The 20,023-nt window shown below is 38.5% G+C and overlaps 2 protein-coding genes across 2 annotated transcripts; one reads left to right on the forward strand and one right to left on the reverse strand.

Annotated features, from left to right (window-relative positions):
- Positions 1 to 524: 524 nt before the first annotated feature.
- SBDS (SBDS ribosome maturation factor) lies at positions 525 to 6,119 on the reverse strand. The gene is made up of 5 exons (XM_060756897.2): positions 5,908 to 6,119; positions 5,324 to 5,453; positions 4,214 to 4,414; positions 3,353 to 3,517; positions 525 to 2,245 (listed from the first exon to the last, which is right to left on the reverse strand). The coding sequence occupies exons 1-5, from the start codon at positions 6,033 to 6,035 to the stop codon at positions 2,120 to 2,122; spliced, it is 750 nt and encodes a 249-aa protein (XP_060612880.2). The 5' UTR covers positions 6,036 to 6,119; the 3' UTR covers positions 525 to 2,119.
- A 151-nt stretch (positions 6,120 to 6,270) lies between these two features.
- On the forward strand, positions 6,271 to 19,721 carry LOC132763436 (S-adenosyl-L-methionine-dependent tRNA 4-demethylwyosine synthase TYW1). Its single transcript, XM_067472072.1, has 16 exons — positions 6,271 to 6,383; positions 6,873 to 7,018; positions 7,543 to 7,653; positions 8,433 to 8,534; positions 9,555 to 9,749; positions 10,556 to 10,804; positions 12,116 to 12,229; positions 12,319 to 12,391; positions 13,123 to 13,175; positions 13,962 to 14,080; positions 14,476 to 14,585; positions 15,885 to 16,062; positions 16,657 to 16,792; positions 16,951 to 17,061; positions 18,320 to 18,478; positions 18,738 to 19,721. Exons 1-16 carry the CDS (start codon positions 6,380 to 6,382, stop codon positions 18,939 to 18,941), a joined length of 2,064 nt encoding a protein of 687 aa, XP_067328173.1. The 5' UTR covers positions 6,271 to 6,379; the 3' UTR covers positions 18,942 to 19,721.
- Positions 19,722 to 20,023: the final 302 nt, after the last annotated feature.

The following is a 20,023-nucleotide window of genomic DNA, read 5'->3' on the forward strand; positions in this document are numbered from 1 at the left end:
GGGTTGGTGCTCATCTCCATTTCTAAGCTGAAGAGCCAGCGTTGTCCATAGACACCTCCAAGGTCATGTGTCTGGCATGACTGCATGGAGCGCCGTTACCTTCCCGCTGGAGCGGTACGTATTGATCTACTCACATTTGGATGTTTCGAACTGCTAGGTTGGCAGAAGCTGGGGCTGACTGTGGAAGCTCACGCCGCTCCCCAGATTCGCACCTGTGACCTTTTGGTCAACAAGCTCAGCAACGCAGTGCTTTAACCCACTGTGGCACTGGGGGCTCCTACATATGCATATACATATATACATACATATAGATAGATGTGTGTATACATATATAGATAGATATGTGTGTATATATATATATATATAGAAAGAACAGAAATAAATGTATGTATTGACCAGAATAAATAAATATATTTATTGAACAGGAAAAAATAAATATATTTATTGAGTCAAAAATTTCCAGGAGAGATACATGGCAAAATAATGGCAATCATCAATGCGAATTCAAAGAAGACAGACGAGTCTCCCAATTAAGATTTGTTTATGGCACTTCATCCGTACAAAACCAGCAAAGGAAACATAGATTTATACCTTTATATCTATATATTTATATTATCTTAGTGTCTTTGCATCTAATATTCAGACAAATTTAAAAAAATAAGCAGGAACCCCCACCAAAACAAATCCCTTTCTTGTGCTTTGGAAACGCAAACCCTTTGGTTTCTTGATTTCCTATGGATCACAATGGGCTTTGCCGCTGTGGCATCGCACTCTTTGCTCTCATTCCCCAAAAACGTTCCTATGAAAAGCCAACTAAATAATAATCATGTAATTAATGTCCCATTAAACAGGGAGCAAATTTCAAGGCTTTAGAAGAAGGGGGTCAATGCCCCAAGAGTACAATGTGAGATACACACACACACAGATATGCATTTGATTTAGGTCTTTGTAGATGCTTTCATCCCCTAAAGGCCTTATAGGTTTTATCCTATTGAAGACTTCCATTTAAGGACAGACTCAAAGCCCTAAGAGCCAGATATATGTATGTGTGTATGTATATGTATACACATACATTTATATTGTGTCTGCATGTCTCTCACCATAGATAGATAGATACACAGACAGACACTGAACTCTTAGGGCTTTATATAGGTTTTCGTCCCAATAGGGCTTTAAAAGGTTCAAAGCCTTAGCCAAAAGTTTATATGCCTATATGTTTATACACACACACATACAGATATTTATTTTATTTATGACATTTGTATACCGCCCTTCTCACCCTGAAGGGTGAGATATGTGTGTGTGTGTATGTATGTATGTGTATGTATATATATGACATTGGACTCTTAACGCACTGACCCCTCCTCTATATATATGTGTGTGTGTGTGTATGTGTGTGTGTGTATATATATATATATATATATATATATATATATATGCAATATGTATCTCCCCCCCCTCTCTCTCTATATATATACTGTATATATATTACATGTAACCCACCCACTGTCATTGTGATTGTGTTATTGTAATTTTATATCGTTATTTATTTACATGTTTTATGTAATTATGATGTTGTGCTTTGTTTGCGTTTTTGGTCTTATTTTATTTTAATTTTGTTGTTTGGGCTTGGCCTCATGTAAGCCGCTCCAAGTCCCCGTTGGAGAGAGGGTGGCAGGGTATAAATAAAGATTATTATTATTATTATTATTATTATTATTATTATATACATTGTATATAATATTCCAGTGTCTATATGCCTTTTTCCCTCTCTCTTTCTCTCTCTTTATATATACAGACATTGGGCTCTTAGGGTTTTCTAGATGGTTTCATCCCTATAGGGCAGTGTTTCTCAACCTGTGGGTCCCCAGGTGTTTTGGCCTACAATTCCCAGCCATTTTACCAGCTGATTTATGGGAACTGAAGGCCAAAACATCTGGGGACCCACAGGTTGAGGACCACTGCTATAGGGCTTTATAGGTTTCCTCCGCTTTCGGACACTCCTCCTTGGCTCTTCCTTCCCAAAGGCAAACCCCAACCCAGCCCAGCCCCATAAGAGTGCATTACATTCTGATTCCTTTTAATGAGCTCCCATATGTTGCTGATGGGGTCTGTCCTCTTAAAGGGCCTCATCGCCTTCCTCCACATCCTTGAGGCTGAGCACCTCCAGCGTCCCCTGGCCCTTTGTCTCGCGGCGCAGCAGCTCGTCCAGCTCCCGAAAGCAGCCCGGGTCCACCAGGCAGACCTGAGGAAGGGAAGTAATAACAACAACAATGGGAAGGGTCCCCCAGAGGGCATCTAGTCCAGCCCCATCCCTCCAGGGAAGGATACCATCCTGGCAAAGGGCCACCCAGCCTCATAATAACCATGACAATAGCAAGTGTTCCCAAGAGGACATCTAGTCCAGCCCCGTACCTCCACGGAAGGATGCCATCTGATAGGATAGAGTCTAAAGGCCATCCATTTCAATTCCAGAAAGGACGGCACCATCTCATTACTCCCAACAGGACGGCACCATCTCATTACTCCCAACCCAGCTCCTGCTTAATAATAACAATGATAGGAGAGGGATCTAGTCCAGCCCTGTTTCTCCAGGAAGGATGCCACCTGATCCCTTCTAACAGAGGGCCACCCAGCCTCTGCTTAATACTACTTCTAGAACGATGGGGTCTAACGACCATCTAGTTCAATTCCAGAAAGGATGATATCATCCAATCCCGCCCAACAAAAGGGCACCCAGCATCTGCTTAATAACAATAGGAAGGCAGGAAGGCAGAAATGCTATTGTTATGTATTATTGTTATTATTGAAAGGAACCCAAGGGTCATCCAGTCCAATCCCTTCTATCAGGAAGGAAGACACAATCAAATCCCTCCTGACAGTTGGCCATCCAACCTCTGCTTAAGAAGAAGACAGGAAGACAGAATTGCTATTATATTATCTATCATTAATAATAATAATAATAATAACAGAATTGGAAGGGATCCCCAAGGGCCATCCAGCTCAAGAAGGAAAATAGAATTATTATCACATTATTATTATTATTATTATTATTGAGTTGGGAAGGACCCCTAGGGTCACCCAGTCCAACCCCCTTCTGCCATTGAGGAAGATACAACTGAAACCCTCCCAACCGATGGCCATCCAGCCTTGCTTAAGAAAAAGGCAGGAAGCAGAATTGCTATTATATTCTCTATTATTATTATTATTATTAGACATAGAGTTGGACGGGACCCCTAGAGTCGAACCCCCTTCTATCATTGGGGAAGGCAACCTCCAGTCCCTCCCAACAGATGGCCACCCAGCCATAGGTGTACAGATGAATCTCTACATATAACCCAATGGGACTTACAATCTCCAACTGCTGCCCAAAGTCCTCACTCTCAATGACCTTGATCAGGGGGCGGAGCTTCTCTTTAAGGCGCCGCCCTTCTTTTGCAGGAAGCAGGAAGCGCAGCCGCATCTGGGCCCGGTCAATGCGCATCGTCCCCTTCAACAGCTGGATCACCTCCAAGGCCTGGAAGAGAAAGAGGATCAGCTATAAGAGTCCGCTACTAGGACTATTTCCCCATCTGGAAGCATGGCCATCTGTCGGGAGGGCTTTGATGGTGTTCTCCAGCCAGGGGATTGGATTGGATGGCCCTCTGATCCTCCAGTGACATTCTATGACATATATGGTTCAACTTTGGTCCTCCAGGTGTTTGGGACTGCAACTCCCACAATTCCTAACAGCCATAGTTATAGTTATTATTATTATATTTAAAATTTATTACTTGATCATCATAAGTGATGATGAAATAATGATCTTGGGCTGGAACTCTGGATTTGCGGACATAGGCTTGGTTGTGTTTTAATATATTAATGGCCAATATTTTAATGTATTTTACAATATTGTTGTCTTATTTAATGTTCATTGTTTGTTTTGTGATGGTTTGTCTGTTGGCATCTAATGGCTGCCATTTGTAAGCCGCCCTGAGTCCCCCCTCAGGGTTGAGAAAGACGGGATACAAATACTCAAAATAAATAAGTCCTGGTATTATTATTATTATTACTATATATCTCATGACTTAACCATAATGAGTGCTATTACTATATTATTATTATTATTTTATTATTATTAATATAGCAACAGTTTCAGGGTTTCCTAGTTCCAGGGCATCACCAAGGGGGACCAAACCACATCAGTTCCCCAGTGTAGACATGCCTTTCTTACCTGCTGCTTGGTGCTTTTCCCGGGCCGGACGGAGTAGTGTGCATCACGCATGGCCTTCTCGATGAGGCCGGCAGTGTAGGGCCGCTTGGTCTCAGGGTCCACGCACTTCTCGGCCACGATGGTGGCAATGTCCCGGAACATCTGCTCCAGCTGCATGTGGCGCTCTCGGTCCGACACCTGCAGCTCCCCTTTGGACAGGATCTGGGCAACAAAGGAAGGGGCACAACCTCCATCAAGGGGCCCCACGAGGACATCTAGACCAACCCCTTTCTGCCATAAACAAAGGCATCATCCAATCCCTCCCGACAGAGGGCCATAGGTATGACTGAGACAGAACAATCAATAGATAGGTAGATGTGATTGAGAAAGGGATATATAATAGAATCCTAGAGGAGATTGAAGAGACCTCTAGAGGCCATCCAGACCAACCATCTTCTGTCATAAAGGAAGGCACCATCCGATCCCTCCCGACAGATAGCCATCCAGCCATAGGTATGATTATTGATTGCTCTATCCCAATAGATCAGGAAATGTTTGAGAATGGGGTATATCACAGAATCTTAGAGGACTTGGAAGGGACTTCTAAAGACCATCTGGACCAACCATCTTCTGTCATAAAGAAACCATCTGATCTCTTCCAACAGAGGGCCAGCCAGCCTCTGCTTAATAATAATAATAATAATAATAATAATAATAATAATATGATGATGATAACAGAATCATAGAGCTGGAGGAAACCCCCAAAAACCATGTAGTCCAACAATAACAATATTATAATCATAATAGTATCCTAAAGCTGGAAGCGATCCCCCTAAAGGCCATGCAATCCAACACCTTATAATAACAACAATAATGATGATGATAGAATCCTAAAGCTGGATGGGACATCTAAAAACCATCTGGACCAAGCCCCTTCTGCCCTAAAGAAAGGCACCATTCGATCCTTCCCAACAGATAGCCATCCAGCCATAGATGTGATTGAGATAGACTGATTGATAGACATGATTAATCATTGGGGTAGATCATAGAATCCTAGAGTCTGAAGGGACCCATTTGGCCCCAAAGAAAGGCATAATCTGATCCCTCCCGACAGAGGGCCACCCAGCCCACCTGCTTGCATATTTCTGTCTGGTCCTCTGTCCCAAAGGCTTTGATGAGGTCCTCCTTCTTGGCCACCTGCCCCTTGGAGACGTTGACAAACACCGTGTGTGTCTGCAGCACCTCTTCCAGGTCCTTTTCCCTGGAAAAATGGGATAATAAATATATGATAAATATATAAATAATAATAAAGAAGAGTGTAGGTAATAATTTATATATTAAATATAATGTAACAAAATAATTATAATATTATAATTAATATATTGTGAAATATAATCTAATAATATTTATGTATTAAATATAACGTAATAAAATACGTATAATATTGCAGTAATAAATACAATAATAAAAATAATAAGGAAGTCTATATAATAGATACATACATATTAAATATAATCGAATAAAATACTTATAATTATAATAAATATATAAATAATAAGGAAGTTTATACATAATATATATTAAATAAGATCTAATCTCATTATAATACTAAATAATAATAAGGAAGTTTTCTGGCCTTGCGCATGCGCAGACGCCTTTTGCCTGCCTCTGAGGCAGCCTTCTGTCCTTGCGCATGCGCACAGGCTCCCACTCACGCTCCGCTCCGCCAGCCGAGGACCTTGTTCCGATAGCAAGCGATCTCGAAGCGCTTCCCGGCCTTCTTCGTCCGCACCACCGCGACGTTCGTCAGCCGAATCTGGTTCGTCGGAGTGAAAATCGACATGGCTGCAACTCTAAAAGGGCTCCGGTGAGAACTAGGCCTGTTTTTCCTCTACTGCGCATGCGCACAAGGCGGTCGTCCCTGCTCGGAGCTCCTCCCACCAACGCCACACCCAATCCGATTGCTTTTGGGTTGTGACGTCACCGGATGGGAAACAACACCTCGCGGAGCCCGGGTCCAGACCCGATATGCGTCCGGGGGGAAACGAAGGGCGGGAAGATATGTAGTTCCGGGATATATATTAAAAAAGGGCACGCGCTTTGCAAATTGTGACACACGAGCCAAGATGGCGGCTTGCAGGCGAGGAGGAGCAGAAGGGAGGCCTCCTCGGGAGTAAAAGTCCAAAGATGGGTAAGAGGGAGACTCCTAGGCCAGGCATGGGCCAGCTTGGGCCCTTCAGGTGTTTGGGGAGAAAGATCTCTTGTCTGCTGGAGGCAAGCGTGAATGCTGCCTCCAGCAATTGAATGGCCTTGCAGCTTCAAAGCCTGGCTGCTCCCTGCCATTGTTGGGGGGTGGGAGAAAGAACTCTTGTTTGCTGGAGGCAAGTGTGAATGTTGCAGTTGACCAGTTTGATTAGCATTGAATGGCCATGCAGCTTCAAAGCCTGGCTGCTCCCTGCCTTTGTTGGGAAGTGGGAGAAAGAACTCTTGTCTGCTGGAGGCAAGTGTGAATGTTGCAATTGACCACTTTGATTAGCATTGAATGGCCTTGTAGCTTCAAAGTTGCTGCTTCTTGCCTGAGGGAATCCTTTCTTGGGAGGGGATTAGCTGGCCCTGATTGTTTCCTTTCTGGAATTACTCTGTTTTCTGAGTGTTGTTTCAGTTTTGGCTTTCCTCGCAGATTCGCCGATAGAGGGTTTGGATGGCCTCTATGGGCCCCTGAGCTTCTTATGGCTTAACCGCTTCTACCTTTATTCTGGCGCCGCCTTTGGGTTTGGCCTTTGGATCTGTCTCCAGCTGCTCCTTGGCAAAAGCCCAAAGCAGAAGGTAAAATCCCATCATAGTCCATATATATCTATATATAGTGAGGTATATAGATAATATTTTATATTGTGTTTTTATTACTTTAATATATGGTATAATATTTTTATTATTGCATTTTATATAGGTAGATAGTATTCTTATTTCTGCAGACTATCGATGATAAGAATTCTGCAAAACCCATATATTATAAATATGTTTGTAAATATATTATTAATATATCTTATAGGTCATATATCATATTATAAACAAGTATGCATTGCTGCCTTGTTTATAATATGATATATTGTTGTTGGGGTTCATAGTGCAGGTACCTACAACTCCTATAAATCAATTCCTTGATTTATAGTGGGAGCTATAGATGTTTGTGGAGGCAGGAGCTTGTCCGTATAAGTGGACACTCCAACAAACATACACTCATACATATTATCACTTTTATTATGTGTTTAGATATATAGATATTCTTAATCCTTATAATTTGGGAAAAATGAGTAAAATAACTGTGTTGACTGATTATTTGAATATTTTAGCATGTAAAGGAGTTTGAAAAGCTTCCAAAAAGCCCAGCTTTCCAAAAAGAGGAGAAAAAACAAATTAATGGCGTGAAAATATTTTACGGATCCCAGACTGGAACGGCGAAGGTAAATATGGCAGGAAAGAAAACCATATTTTTGCATCGGGGTTGGGATTTGGGATTGCATTTAAATATTTTAATGTTTCAGGGTATTAATGACACGAATTGTATATATGTAGATAGACAGATAGATAGATAGATAGATAGATAGATAGATAGATAAGATAGATATACACACATTCATACATACACTTTACAAATGGTATTATACTTATATTCATATATGTGTGTGTTACATGAGTATATATAGAATATCTATTCTGTGATTATATATGTGTGTGTACATGTATATTGTACGATTATATATTTATATGTGTGATTATATGTAGTAGGTAGGTAGGTAGTCCCCTGACATTAAGTCCAGTCATGTCTGACTCTGGGGTGTGGTGCTCATCTCCATTTCTAAGCCAAAGAGCCAGCGTTGTCCATAGACACCTCCAAGGTCATGTGGCCGGCATGACTGCATGGAGCGCCGTTACCTTCCCGCCGGAGCGGTACCTATTGATCTACTCACATTTGCATATTTTCGAACTGCTAGGTTGGCAGAAGCTAGGGCTGACAGCAGAAGCTCACGCCGCTCCCCGGAATTGAACCTATTATATATATTATTACTTTTGTTATTATATTTATTTACATCCCGAGACCATTGGGGGTCCCGAGGGGGTCGTCTTATACACCAGAAAATATGGGGTATTTATATTGTAGAGCACTACCATGGGCTTAATTTCAATTTTTTAATATGCAACATTGGCCGCAGGTTTAAAATAAATCCGTTTTCTTCCCCAGAGGTTTGCCTTGAAGCTGGCCGAAGCGGTCGCCTCATCAGATCTGCCATCAGAAGCCACTGATATGAAGGACTACGATCCGGAGGACGCTCTGGCGGAAGAGGTGGGCGATGGGAGTTGTAGTGTTAATAACAACAAGAATTTGGGTTGGACTTTCAGTTCTTGTATAGAAAGCTAAAGGGATGATGATGATGATAATAATAATAATAATAATAATAATAATAATAATAGATTAAATTTGGGTGTGTGGGAATTTAGTTTCTTATATAGAAAACCTCCAAATAATAGTATTTATAATACATTAAATAATAATACATAATAATACATGTAATTTGAGTGGGACTTCTGTTTCTTATATAATAATTTAGAATTTATAATATTGAAATAAAATACAACCAAAATATATGATGATGATGATGATTATTATTATTATCATTATTATTAGATCAATTTATACTCTGTCACCGACTCAGAGCAGCTTGGCCAAAAAGCATTAGTATACAGTTACAAGTATACAAATATACAAACATTAAACAGAATTACACAAACGGCACTAAAAAAAATCAGTTAAAATCCATCAAAACATAATAATAATAATAATAATAATAATAATAATAATAATAACAACACCAATAATATAATAATCTGTACACATAAGAAAAGTGAAAATATGTGCGCGTGTGTGGTTGGGGTGTCCACTACTCAGGAGACACCAATGGCCCTCCCTCCAATAGCATTGCAGGTTATAGTGAGCACCACATCCCAGGGTTCATTTCTCTCTCCATTGGTGTGGAATTTGCATGACATTGCAGGTTGTTAGCAAGCCCCATGAAGATATCCAAGAGCCCTGCCAATGTCCTCCCCACCACCCAAGGCAAGGCTTTTATGCATGGACAATTCCATCCTAGATTTCATGTGTTTCCTCCACCACAGACATCCCAGTGTTTCTGACTCTCTCCAATGGTGTGGAATTTGTATGACCCTGCCCACTGCCGCTCCCTTAACCCTTTCCTATTCTTTTCTATGGGTTTGAGGGGACTGACTCACCATAGTGGGAGTAAAATAATAATAATAATAATAATAATAATAATAATAATAATAATAATACTCTCTTTCTTTGCAGGCCCGTCGGAGCACAGTCTGTGCCTTCCTGGTGTCCACTTTCACAGATGGACAGCCTCCGGAGAGTGCGGTCTGGTTTTGCAAATGGTTGCAGGAAGCGGCCAATGACTTCCGGGTTGGGAAGCACTTCCTGCGCGGATTGCGCTTCACTGTCTTCGGCCTGGGAGACTCTGCCTACCAGGAGAACTATAATGTAGTGAGTCCTTGAGCTTATTATTATTGTTATCTCTATGAAATAATAAATAATAATAATTGCACGATATTTTGAACTCTGCTCTGAGACTCTTAATAATAATTTTAGAATTTTAAATAATATAATGCAGTATATTTTTCTAACCAAAGTCTAACTCAATAAGAATACTGTATAGCTGCTATAGGAAATATTGTATACAATTATAAGAATGTAATAAAATATATTAAAAATAGCAAAATGTAATAGAATATTTAATGAAAAATAAAAAAGTATAAAAATTTAATAAAATTTATAATAATAATATAAATTATAAAAATGAAATGAAATATATAATAAAATTATAAAAATGTAATATAATATATAATGAAAAGTATAAAAATGTAATAGGAATATATAATGAAAACATAAAAATGTAATAAAATATATAATAGAAACAAACATTAGAAAAATGCAATAACATATATAATAAAATTATTAAAAAGCATATATAATCAAAATTATAAAAATAATTATAAAATGTTATGGAATATATAATAAAAATAAAAATAATAAAAATGTAAAAGGAATATATAATAAAAATATAAAAATGTAATGGAATATATAATGAAAATAAAAATAAGAAAAATAATTATAAAAATGTAATGGAATATATAATAAAAATAAAAATATAAAAATGTAATGGAATATATAATGAAAATAAAAATGATAAAAATGTAATAACATATGAAATGATAAAAAAATAAAAAATATATTAAAATATAAATGTATCTAAAATATATTAAATCTATATGTGTGTGTTTGTGTTGCAGGTGGGCCGGCATGTGGACCAATGGCTGTGGAGCCTGGGGGCCCAGCGGGTGCTGCCTTTGTGCCGAGGGGACGCCGACCCTTCAAAAGGTAGCCTAGAAAGTGACTTTGAGGCCTGGAAAGCCCGTCTGCTCTTGCGGCTGAAGGCCCTGCAGAAGAAAGAAGAAGGAGGGAAGGAAGGAACAAAAAAGAAGAAGAGCAAGAAGGGAGAACAGAAGCCACAAAAGGAAGGAGGAGCCGAAAAGACGCAGGTGGGCCCCACCGTCTTCATCTTCCTCTTCTTATGGCTTATAATAATAATAATAGATAGATAGATAGATAGATAGATATAAAGATATATGTGTGTGTGTATATGTGTGTGTGTGTGTGTATATATTATATCGGTCAATGATCAGCACAAAAAAATGTACAAATGTCTGAATGGGAACATATACATTTAGGTATTATGAAATACTGACAAAAGCAAATCATATTATTATTACTCTTAATAATAATACTATGGTATGATAATAATGTGTTATACTGTCCCACATTCTTCTTCTTCCTCTTCTTATGGCTTAATCATAATAATATATATCCCAGACACTTGGTCCCAATATGCTTGTGTGCTGTGTTGTGTTGTTACGTACAAATAAATCTATAATAATGTGTAATTGTAATAATAACCATGTATATAATAATAATATGGTATGATAATAATGTATTATATTATCCAACATTCTTCTTCCTCTTCTTATGGCTTAATAATAATAATAATAATAATAATAATAATAATAATATGCTTCTAAGGCCTTGAGATGCTTCTGGTCTCAATCCTGGATGAAGATTATTATTATTATTATTAACTTTATTTATACCCCGCAAAATCTCCCGAAGGACCCGATGCGGCTTACAAAGGACAAGGCCGCCAACAACAACAAATATCACAGTAAAACTCATAAGCAAATAATAAAACATCAAGCAAAACAATAAAACCCTAAAAGAATGACATCATGACGCATTTAAAATCTAAAGGCCGGGCCAAATGTAAGATAATAATATTAGTAGTAATACTATTATTAATTCTATATTTATTATATTATTCCTATTATTACAATACATTATTGTTATTACTAATATTATTATTATTACCAACACTATATATTTATTATTATTCCTATTATTACAGTATGATATTTATGTTATTATTATTACTCTTATTATCAACACTATATTTACTATTATTACAACTAAAAAGGTAAAGGTAGTCCCCTGACATTAAGTCCAGTCATGTCTGACTCTGGGGTGTGGTGCTCATCTCCATTTCTAAGCCGAAGAGCCAGCGTTGTCCGTAGACACCTCCAAGGTCATGTGGCCGGCATGACTGCATGGAGCGCCGTTATACTATATTATTATATTATTATTATTATTACTATTATTACAATACTATATTCATATTATTATTACCAATACAATATTTTATATTTATTTATCACATTGATAATATTAATATCTATTATATTTTATGTTTAGTAGTTATATTTACCATCCTTCCTGGACCTCTTTTGCATCCTTTATTTCAGGGTCCACCAGAGGATCCCTTTGAATCCAGCAGTGAAGGAGAGGAAAAGAAAGTGGATCCCGTGACAGATGTTGAGGATCTGGGCCCCGTCATGCGACGCATGAAGAAAGCCCAGGTATCACCTGCTCTAATATAATATATATTAATAATATTAATATTAATATTTTACTATGTGTACATATGTTTGTATGTCTTTCTTGGCAGGAGGAAGAAAAGGAGGCTGGGAAACCAAGGGAGATGATCACACCAGTCTTGAGAGAAGCCCTCACCAAGCAAGGTCTGTTTGTGGGGAAAAGAAAGGGCCAAAAGGCCATCTAGTGTGATCCAATATAATAATAATAATAATAATAATAATAATAATAATAATAATAATAATAAGTGATGTAAATATGATAATAATAATAATATAGGGGCTCCTAAAGGCCATCTAGTCTGACTCCTTCTGCAAGGCCAGGGGAAGGGCCCATGATGATAATAATAATAATAATAATAATAATAATAATAATAATATGCCTGAAATGCCATCTAGTCTGACCCCCTTCTGCCAGGCCAGAGGAAGGACCCAATATAACTGTTACAATAATAGTAATAATAATAAATCATTATCTATAATTATATAATTTAAAATGATGTTAATACAAAATGTAATATCAAAATAATAATAATAATAATGATAATAATAATAATAATATAGGATCCCTGAAAGGCAGTCTAGTTTGACCCCTTTCTCTCAGGCCAGAGAGAGGACCCCTTTCTCTCTCTCTCTCTCTCTCTCTATATATATATATATATATAAGTGATGTAAATACAAAATATAGTATTAAAATAAGAATTTAATAATATATTAATAAAATAAGAATTCATTACTATTAATCATAATATATAACAATACAAAGTGATGTTAAAAATAACATGCCTTAAAGTTATAATATGTGTCCCCTTGCAGAGAGAGAAAAAGTTGGGTAATACTAATAATAATAGTAATAATAATTAAATATTTGGTTCCAGGTTACAGATTGATAGGGAGCCATTCGGGAGTGAAGCTCTGCCGCTGGACAAAGGTATGCATTTCCTCTCATTGTTAAATTATTATTGTTATTGTTATTATTATTGTCCATGGCTGCTAATGGCTCCGTGTGTGTGTGTGTATACACATATATACACACACATATACACCCACACTAATAATATTGTATATATTTAAGTAATTATATAATCTAAACACCATTACATTAAATTATAAACTTCTAGCATATATACATATATTTTATTATTATTATAAAGTTTATATTTATTCCTGGCCAAAGTGGGGTTGGAATGGATGGCCTTTGGGAATCCCTTCCAATAAGATTCTATTATTATTATTATTATTATTATTATTACTATTACTATTATTATTAGTGTTGGACTTGTTGGCCTTTGGGAGTCCCTTCTAACTCAGAATTCTGTTATTGTTATTGGGGGTCCCTTCCAATTTCAGGATTCTATTATTATCATTAGGGTTGGACTGAGTGGCCTTTGGGGGTCCCTTCCAGAAGTTCCAGGATTATATTATTATTATTAGGGTTATTAGGGTTGGACTGGGTGGCCTTTGGGGGTCCCTTCCAGCTCCAGGATTCTATTATTATTATTATTATTATTATTATTATTATTATTAGGGTTGGACTGGGGGGGTCTTTGGGGGTCCCTTCCAGCTCCAGGATTATATTATTATTATTATTGTTGTTGTTGTTAGGGTTGGACTGAGTGGCCTTTGGGGTCCCTCCCAACTCTTACGTCTTACCCAGAATCTCCAAGATATATGTATTTGATCTATATCTATCTATCAATCTTGTTTTTCTTCCCAGTCGATGCTCAGGGGCCGCGGCGGGTGCTACAAGCATACCTTCTATGGGATTGAGAGCCACCGCTGCATGGAGGCCACCCCCAGCCTGGCCTGCGCCAACAAGTGCGTCTTCTGCTGGAGGTACGGCATACTATTAACCATATTATTATTATTATTATTATTATTATTATTATTATTATTATTAAGCAGTTTCCACAGCACCCAAGATTCAGAACGGACCCCCAGAGGCCATCCAATCCAACCCACTTATTAGGATCATATTATTATTATTATTATTATTATTATTATTATTATTATTAGGATCTTCCTGTCAGAAGGGATCCCCAAAGGCCATCCGGTCCAACCTCATGGAAGAGGGCACCCTCTGATCCTTCTCAGCAGATGGCCATCCAGTCTCTCTTATTATTATTGGATTGTTATTATTATTATTATTATTATTATTATTATTATTTGCAGGCCAGTTCCTATTGACCCTTGGGATATTACCCTTGACCTCTGCTCCTTTCCCTCTGCAGGCATCACACAAATCCAGTAGGGACCGAGTGGCGCTGGAAGACGGATGACCCGGAAGTGATCTTCAAGGAAGCCGTGGAGAACCATCTCAGCCTCATCCGACAGTTCAAAGGTAATGCCCTGGAGCCACTGAATAGATATCTTAATAATAATAATAATAATAATAATAATAATAATAATGATGTTGATGATACCGGCACTCATGATGGTCAAGTCGTGAGATATAAAATATATAATAACTATAAGAATAAATATAATAATAATAAATATATACTATAATAATAATAATACCAGCACTCATGGTGGTCATGTCATGAAATATATATAATAATAACAATAATAATGTAGTCACCATAATAATAATACCAGCACTCATGGTGGTCAAGTCATGAGATATAAAATATATAATAACTATAATAATAAATATATATAATAATGACAATAATAATATAGTCACCATAATAATAATACCAGCACTTGAATGGTCAAGTCATGAGATATATAATAAATATTAGAATAATAATAATATATACTAATACTGATGCTCATGATGGTTCAAAGGTAATGCCCTGGACCCATGGAATAGATATCTAATAAATAATGATGATGATGATGATGATACCAACACTCATGATGGCCAAGTCGTGAGATATAAAATATATAATAACTATAAGAATAAATATAATAATAATAAATATATAATATAATAATAATACCAGCACTCATGGTGGTCATGTCATAAAATAATAATAATATAATAATAATAATAATAATAATAACAACAACAACAATAATAGTAATAATAATATAGTCACCATAATAATAATACCAGCACTCAAATGGTCAAGTCATGAGATATATAATAAATATTTGAATAATAATAATATATACCGTACTAATACTGATGCTCATGATGGTCAAGTCCTGAGTCGTAATATATTATAATAATTACAATACCACATCATGAGATAATGATAATAATAATATAGTCTTAATAATAATACGAGCATTCATAATGGTCAAGCCATGAGATACATAATAAATATTAGAATAATAATATATAATAATACTGATGCTCATGGTGATCAAGTCATGAGTAGTATAATATTTAATAATAATAATAATAGCAGCACTTCTGACAGTCATGAGGTATCATAGAAATAATAATAATTGTAGTAGTAATAATAATAAATAATGGCACTCATGATGGTTGAATCCTGAGCTATAGAATATGTAATAACCCTAATAATCATAATAATAATAATACAGTACCAGCACTTATGATGAGATACAGGATATATAATAAACATAATAATGTAATAATAATGGTACCCCTCATGATAAAATGCCCTGAAACATAATATACTATAATACAATATAATACAATATAATAATGGTGCTCTTTCCGCAGGGGCGCCCGGTGTGCAGGAGGAGCGCTTGCGTTCGGCGCTGTTCCCTCGCCATTGCGCGCTGTCCCTGGTGGGGGAGCCCATCCTTTACCCGCACATCAATGCCTTCCTGCGCCTCCTCCACCACAGCCGCATCTCCAGCTTCCTGGTCACCAACGCACAGTTTCCCGACGAACTACGGTGAGTCTCCCATCATCCGCAACTAATATGGGCCACAGATCGGCACCTGAGATTATGAATCCCAAATAGTGTGTGCCAGAGCAGCACCTGAGACTACATAGCCCAACGCTGTCAGATTGGTATCTGGGCCTACATATCCCATCATTGCTGGAATGGCACCCAGGGACTATTTATTTATTTACCTTATTTACCTTACTTATATACCGCTGTTCTCAGCCCGAAGGCAACTATGTAACACATCATTGACGGGCCAGCACTGGGGACTACATAGCCCATCTGCTAGAATGGCATCCTGGACTACATATCCCAGCATCGATAGGACAGCATCTCAGACTACATATCCCACCATTGCCAGATTAGCACTTGTGACTACATATGTCGCCATTGCTAGAACAGCGCCTGGGACTACATAGCCCATCTGCTAGAATGGCATCCTGGACTACATAGCCCATCATTATAGAACAGCATGTCAGACTACATAGCCCATCATTGCTAGAAATGCATACAGGACTCCATATCCCATCTTGGGCTACATAATGGTGTTTCCTCCTCCTTTCCTTCCTTTTCCTTCTTGTTATTCCTTGGCGAGTGCAGTCGGCTGGAGCCGGTGACGCAGCTGTACGTGAGCGTGGATGCCGCCACCAAGGAGAGCCTCAAGCGCATTGACCGCCCGCTCTTCAAGGACTTTTGGCAGCGCTTCCATGACAGCCTTACCGCCCTGGCACAAAAGGTACCTCCAGTAATATAATAATAGAACTTAATGATACTACATTGAAAATATTAATTGTTGTGTTTAATAATAAATGGTGCTGTTTTGAGCTGCCCTGAATCTTGTTTAACAATTAGTATTACTATTATTTTATTATTATTTTATTTTCCTCCTTCCAGAAACAGCGCACAGTCTATCGGCTGACGTTGGTCAAAGCATGGAATGTGGATGAGTTGAAAGCCTATGCTGACTTAGTGGCCCTCGGGACGCCGGACTTCATTGAGGTCAAAGTGAGTGATGGGACATCGAGTGGATTCCACCATGGGTTCAAATAGTATTATTTTAACAATAGATAGATAATAATGTAGTAATTATCACTTCCTTTTTGGCCAAAGAGGGCTGGACTGGATGCCTTTTGGGGACCCCTTCCGACTCTAATAATAATAATAATAATAATAATAATAATAATAATAATGGGTAATAATAATAATATAGTAATTCTCACTTCCTTCTTGGCCAAAGAGGGCTGGACTGGATGCCCTTTGGGGGTCCCTTCCAACTTTAATAATAATAATAATGGATAATAGATAATAATATAGTAATTTTCACTTTCTTCTTGGACAAAGAAGCTTGGACTGGATGTCCTTTGGGGGTTCCTTCTGACTAATAATAATAATAATAGATAAGAATAATATAGTAATTCTCACTTCCTTCTTGGTTGAGGAGGGTTGGACTGGATGCCTTTTAGGGGGGTTCCTTCCGACAATAATAATAGATAATAATAATAATAATATCGTAATTCTCACCACCTTCTTGGCCAAAGAGGGTTGGACTGGATGTGCTTTGGGGATCCCTTCTGACTCTAATAATAATAATAGTAGTAATAATAATAATAATAATAATAATAATAATAATAGATAATAGATTATAATAATATAGTAATTCTCGCTTCCTTCTTGACCAAAGAGGGCTGGACTGGATGCCCTTTAGGGGTCCCTTCCGACTCTAATAATAGTAATAAAAGATAAAAATAATATAGTAATTCTCACTTCCTTCTTGGTCAAAGAGGGTTGAACTGGATGCGCTTTGGGGGTCCTTTCCGGCTCTAATAATAATAATAATAATAGATAATAATAGATAATAATAGATAATAATAATATCGTAATTCTCACTTCCTTCTTGGCCAAAGAGGGTTGGACTGGATGCTCTTTGGGGATCCCTTCTGACTCTAATAATAATAATAATAATAATAATAATAATAATAATAATGGATAATAGATGATAATAACATAGTAATTCTCACCTCCTTCTTGGCCAAAGAGGGTTGGACTGGATGCCCTTTGGGGGTCGCTTCCGACTCTAATAATAATAGATAATAATAATAATACTATAGTAATTCTCACTTCCTTCTTGGCTGAAGAGGGTTAGGCTGGATGCCCTTTGGGTGTCCCTCCTTCTCCCTCCTCTGGATGGCCCTCTGTGGGGAGGGATCGGCTGTTGGCTGCCTCATCCTCTCCTGGTTCTAACGGGTCCTGCTGCTCCTTGCAGGGGGTGACGTACTGCGGAGCGGGGGGCCTGACGCTGGCCAACGTGCCCTGGCACGAGGAGGTGTTGCGCTTTGCCCAGGAACTGGCCGCCTTCCTCCCGGACTACGAGGTGGCCTCCGAGCACAAGCACTCCAACTGCCTCCTCATCGCACACACCAAGGTAAGGTCCCAGTCCTCCTTGGGAAGGTTTGCCAAAAAGGGGGAGGAAGGAGAGCAGGGTGAGAGCAAGATGCAGGGGTGGTGCTGCTGCTGCAGAATCACAACTTTATTATTATTATTATTGTTATTATTGTTATTATTGTTATTATTGTATTGTGTTATTATTTACAGTATTATTATTACTATTAATAATTAAATAATGATAAAATATACGATGCGAATGATGATGTGAATTGATGGTTGCATTTCCTCTTTTGCAGTTCAAGATGGAGGGTGCCTGGCACACTTGGATTGACTTTGACCGCTTCCAGGACCTCCTCCAGACCGGGGAGCCCTTCTCGGCCTGCGACTACGCGGCCCCCACCCCTCCTTGGGCCACTTTTGGAGCCCCCGAGCAGGGCTTTGACCCTAAGGAGACCCGCGTCCAGCGCAAGGACAAAGCCAAGGACCTTTCGGGGTGCTGACCCCCAAAAGGAGCTCGTGTGAGAGGTCACGTCATGGACATTATGGGGACCGGGAAGCCCCCCATATCCTTCAGGAGGGGTTTCGATATGCTAGGGATCCCATTGAGACCTTACTTCCATCCTATTTGGACCCAGTGGGACCCTACGTTTGTATCCCGTATGAACCCTATATTTTGATTCTATATCTTGGCCTTATTTGGACCCTAGATTTCAACCCTAGATTTGGGTTGCATTTTGCCTCCTTTGGGTCCTATTTGGACCCTATATTTCAACCCTATCTTTGGTTCACATTTTACTTCCTTTGGGCCCCATTTGGACCCTATATCTTAACCCTATACTTAAGTCCCATTTTACCTCCTTTGGGTCCTATTTGGACCCTAGATTTCAGCCCTATACTTGGGTCCCATTTTGCATCCTTCGAACCCAATTTGGACCCTAGATTTCAACCCTATACTTGGCTCCCATTTTACCTCCTTTGGACCCCTTTTGGACCCTAGCTTTCAACCCTATCTTTGGGTCCCATTTTACATCCTTTGGACCCCATTTGGACCCTATATTTCAAACCTATACTTGGGTCCCTTTTTACCTCCTTTGGGTCCTATTGGGACCCCATTTGGACCCTAGATTTCAACCCTATCTTTGAGTCCCATTTTACGTCCTTTGGATCCCATTTGGACCCTAGATTTCAACCCTATACTTGGGTCCCATTTGCCATTTTGTCAGACTCTGGAAGATCTTGGAGTTAAACTCAAGTTCACAACAATAAAACGCTGGAGACAAGTGTTTATTCCTTCTTTCCACAATCCTAAAAAGACAGTTCTAAAGTTTACCGCTCAATCCTGCTGTCTATGCCAGCCCTGACTCCCATTCGCCTCCTAGTGGGTAAAAACTGTGCCCGCAACCTGTTAACTGCAGTTTCAATTGCCCTCATGAAGCAGAGGTGTTATGTACACTACCTTCCCCAACTGTCCCCACCCAGCCTCCCTCCCCTTACTTCCCTTTTTTATGTCAGAGGACCAGAGCAGCCAATCTCAGGCTGATACAGCAATCCTGACACATTTGGTCCTATTTCGACCCCATTT

This window comes from Anolis sagrei, chromosome 11, assembly GCF_037176765.1.
Source record: "Anolis sagrei isolate rAnoSag1 chromosome 11, rAnoSag1.mat, whole genome shotgun sequence".
Taxonomy (NCBI): Eukaryota; Metazoa; Chordata; class Lepidosauria; order Squamata; family Dactyloidae; genus Anolis; species Anolis sagrei.

Excerpts from the sequence above, each read along its gene's own strand:
- SBDS (XM_060756897.2), bottom strand. The coding sequence starts at position 6,035 with ATGTCGATTTTCACTCCGACGAACCAGATTCGGCTGACGAACGTCGCG. Across the intron at positions 4,415-5,323 it reads AGACAGAAATATGCAAGCAG|ATCCTGTCCAAAGGGGAGCT; the intron begins GTGGGCTGGGTG and ends TTTGTTGCCCAG. Across the intron at positions 3,518-4,213 it reads GGAAAAGCACCAAGCAGCAG|GCCTTGGAGGTGATCCAGCT; the intron begins GTAAGAAAGGCA and ends TTTCTCTTCCAG.
- LOC132763436 (XM_067472072.1), top strand. Across the intron at positions 7,654-8,432 it reads CCCAGACTGGAACGGCGAAG|AGGTTTGCCTTGAAGCTGGC; the intron begins GTAAATATGGCA and ends TTTCTTCCCCAG. Across the intron at positions 14,586-15,884 it reads CCTCATCCGACAGTTCAAAG|GGGCGCCCGGTGTGCAGGAG; the intron begins GTAATGCCCTGG and ends CTCTTTCCGCAG.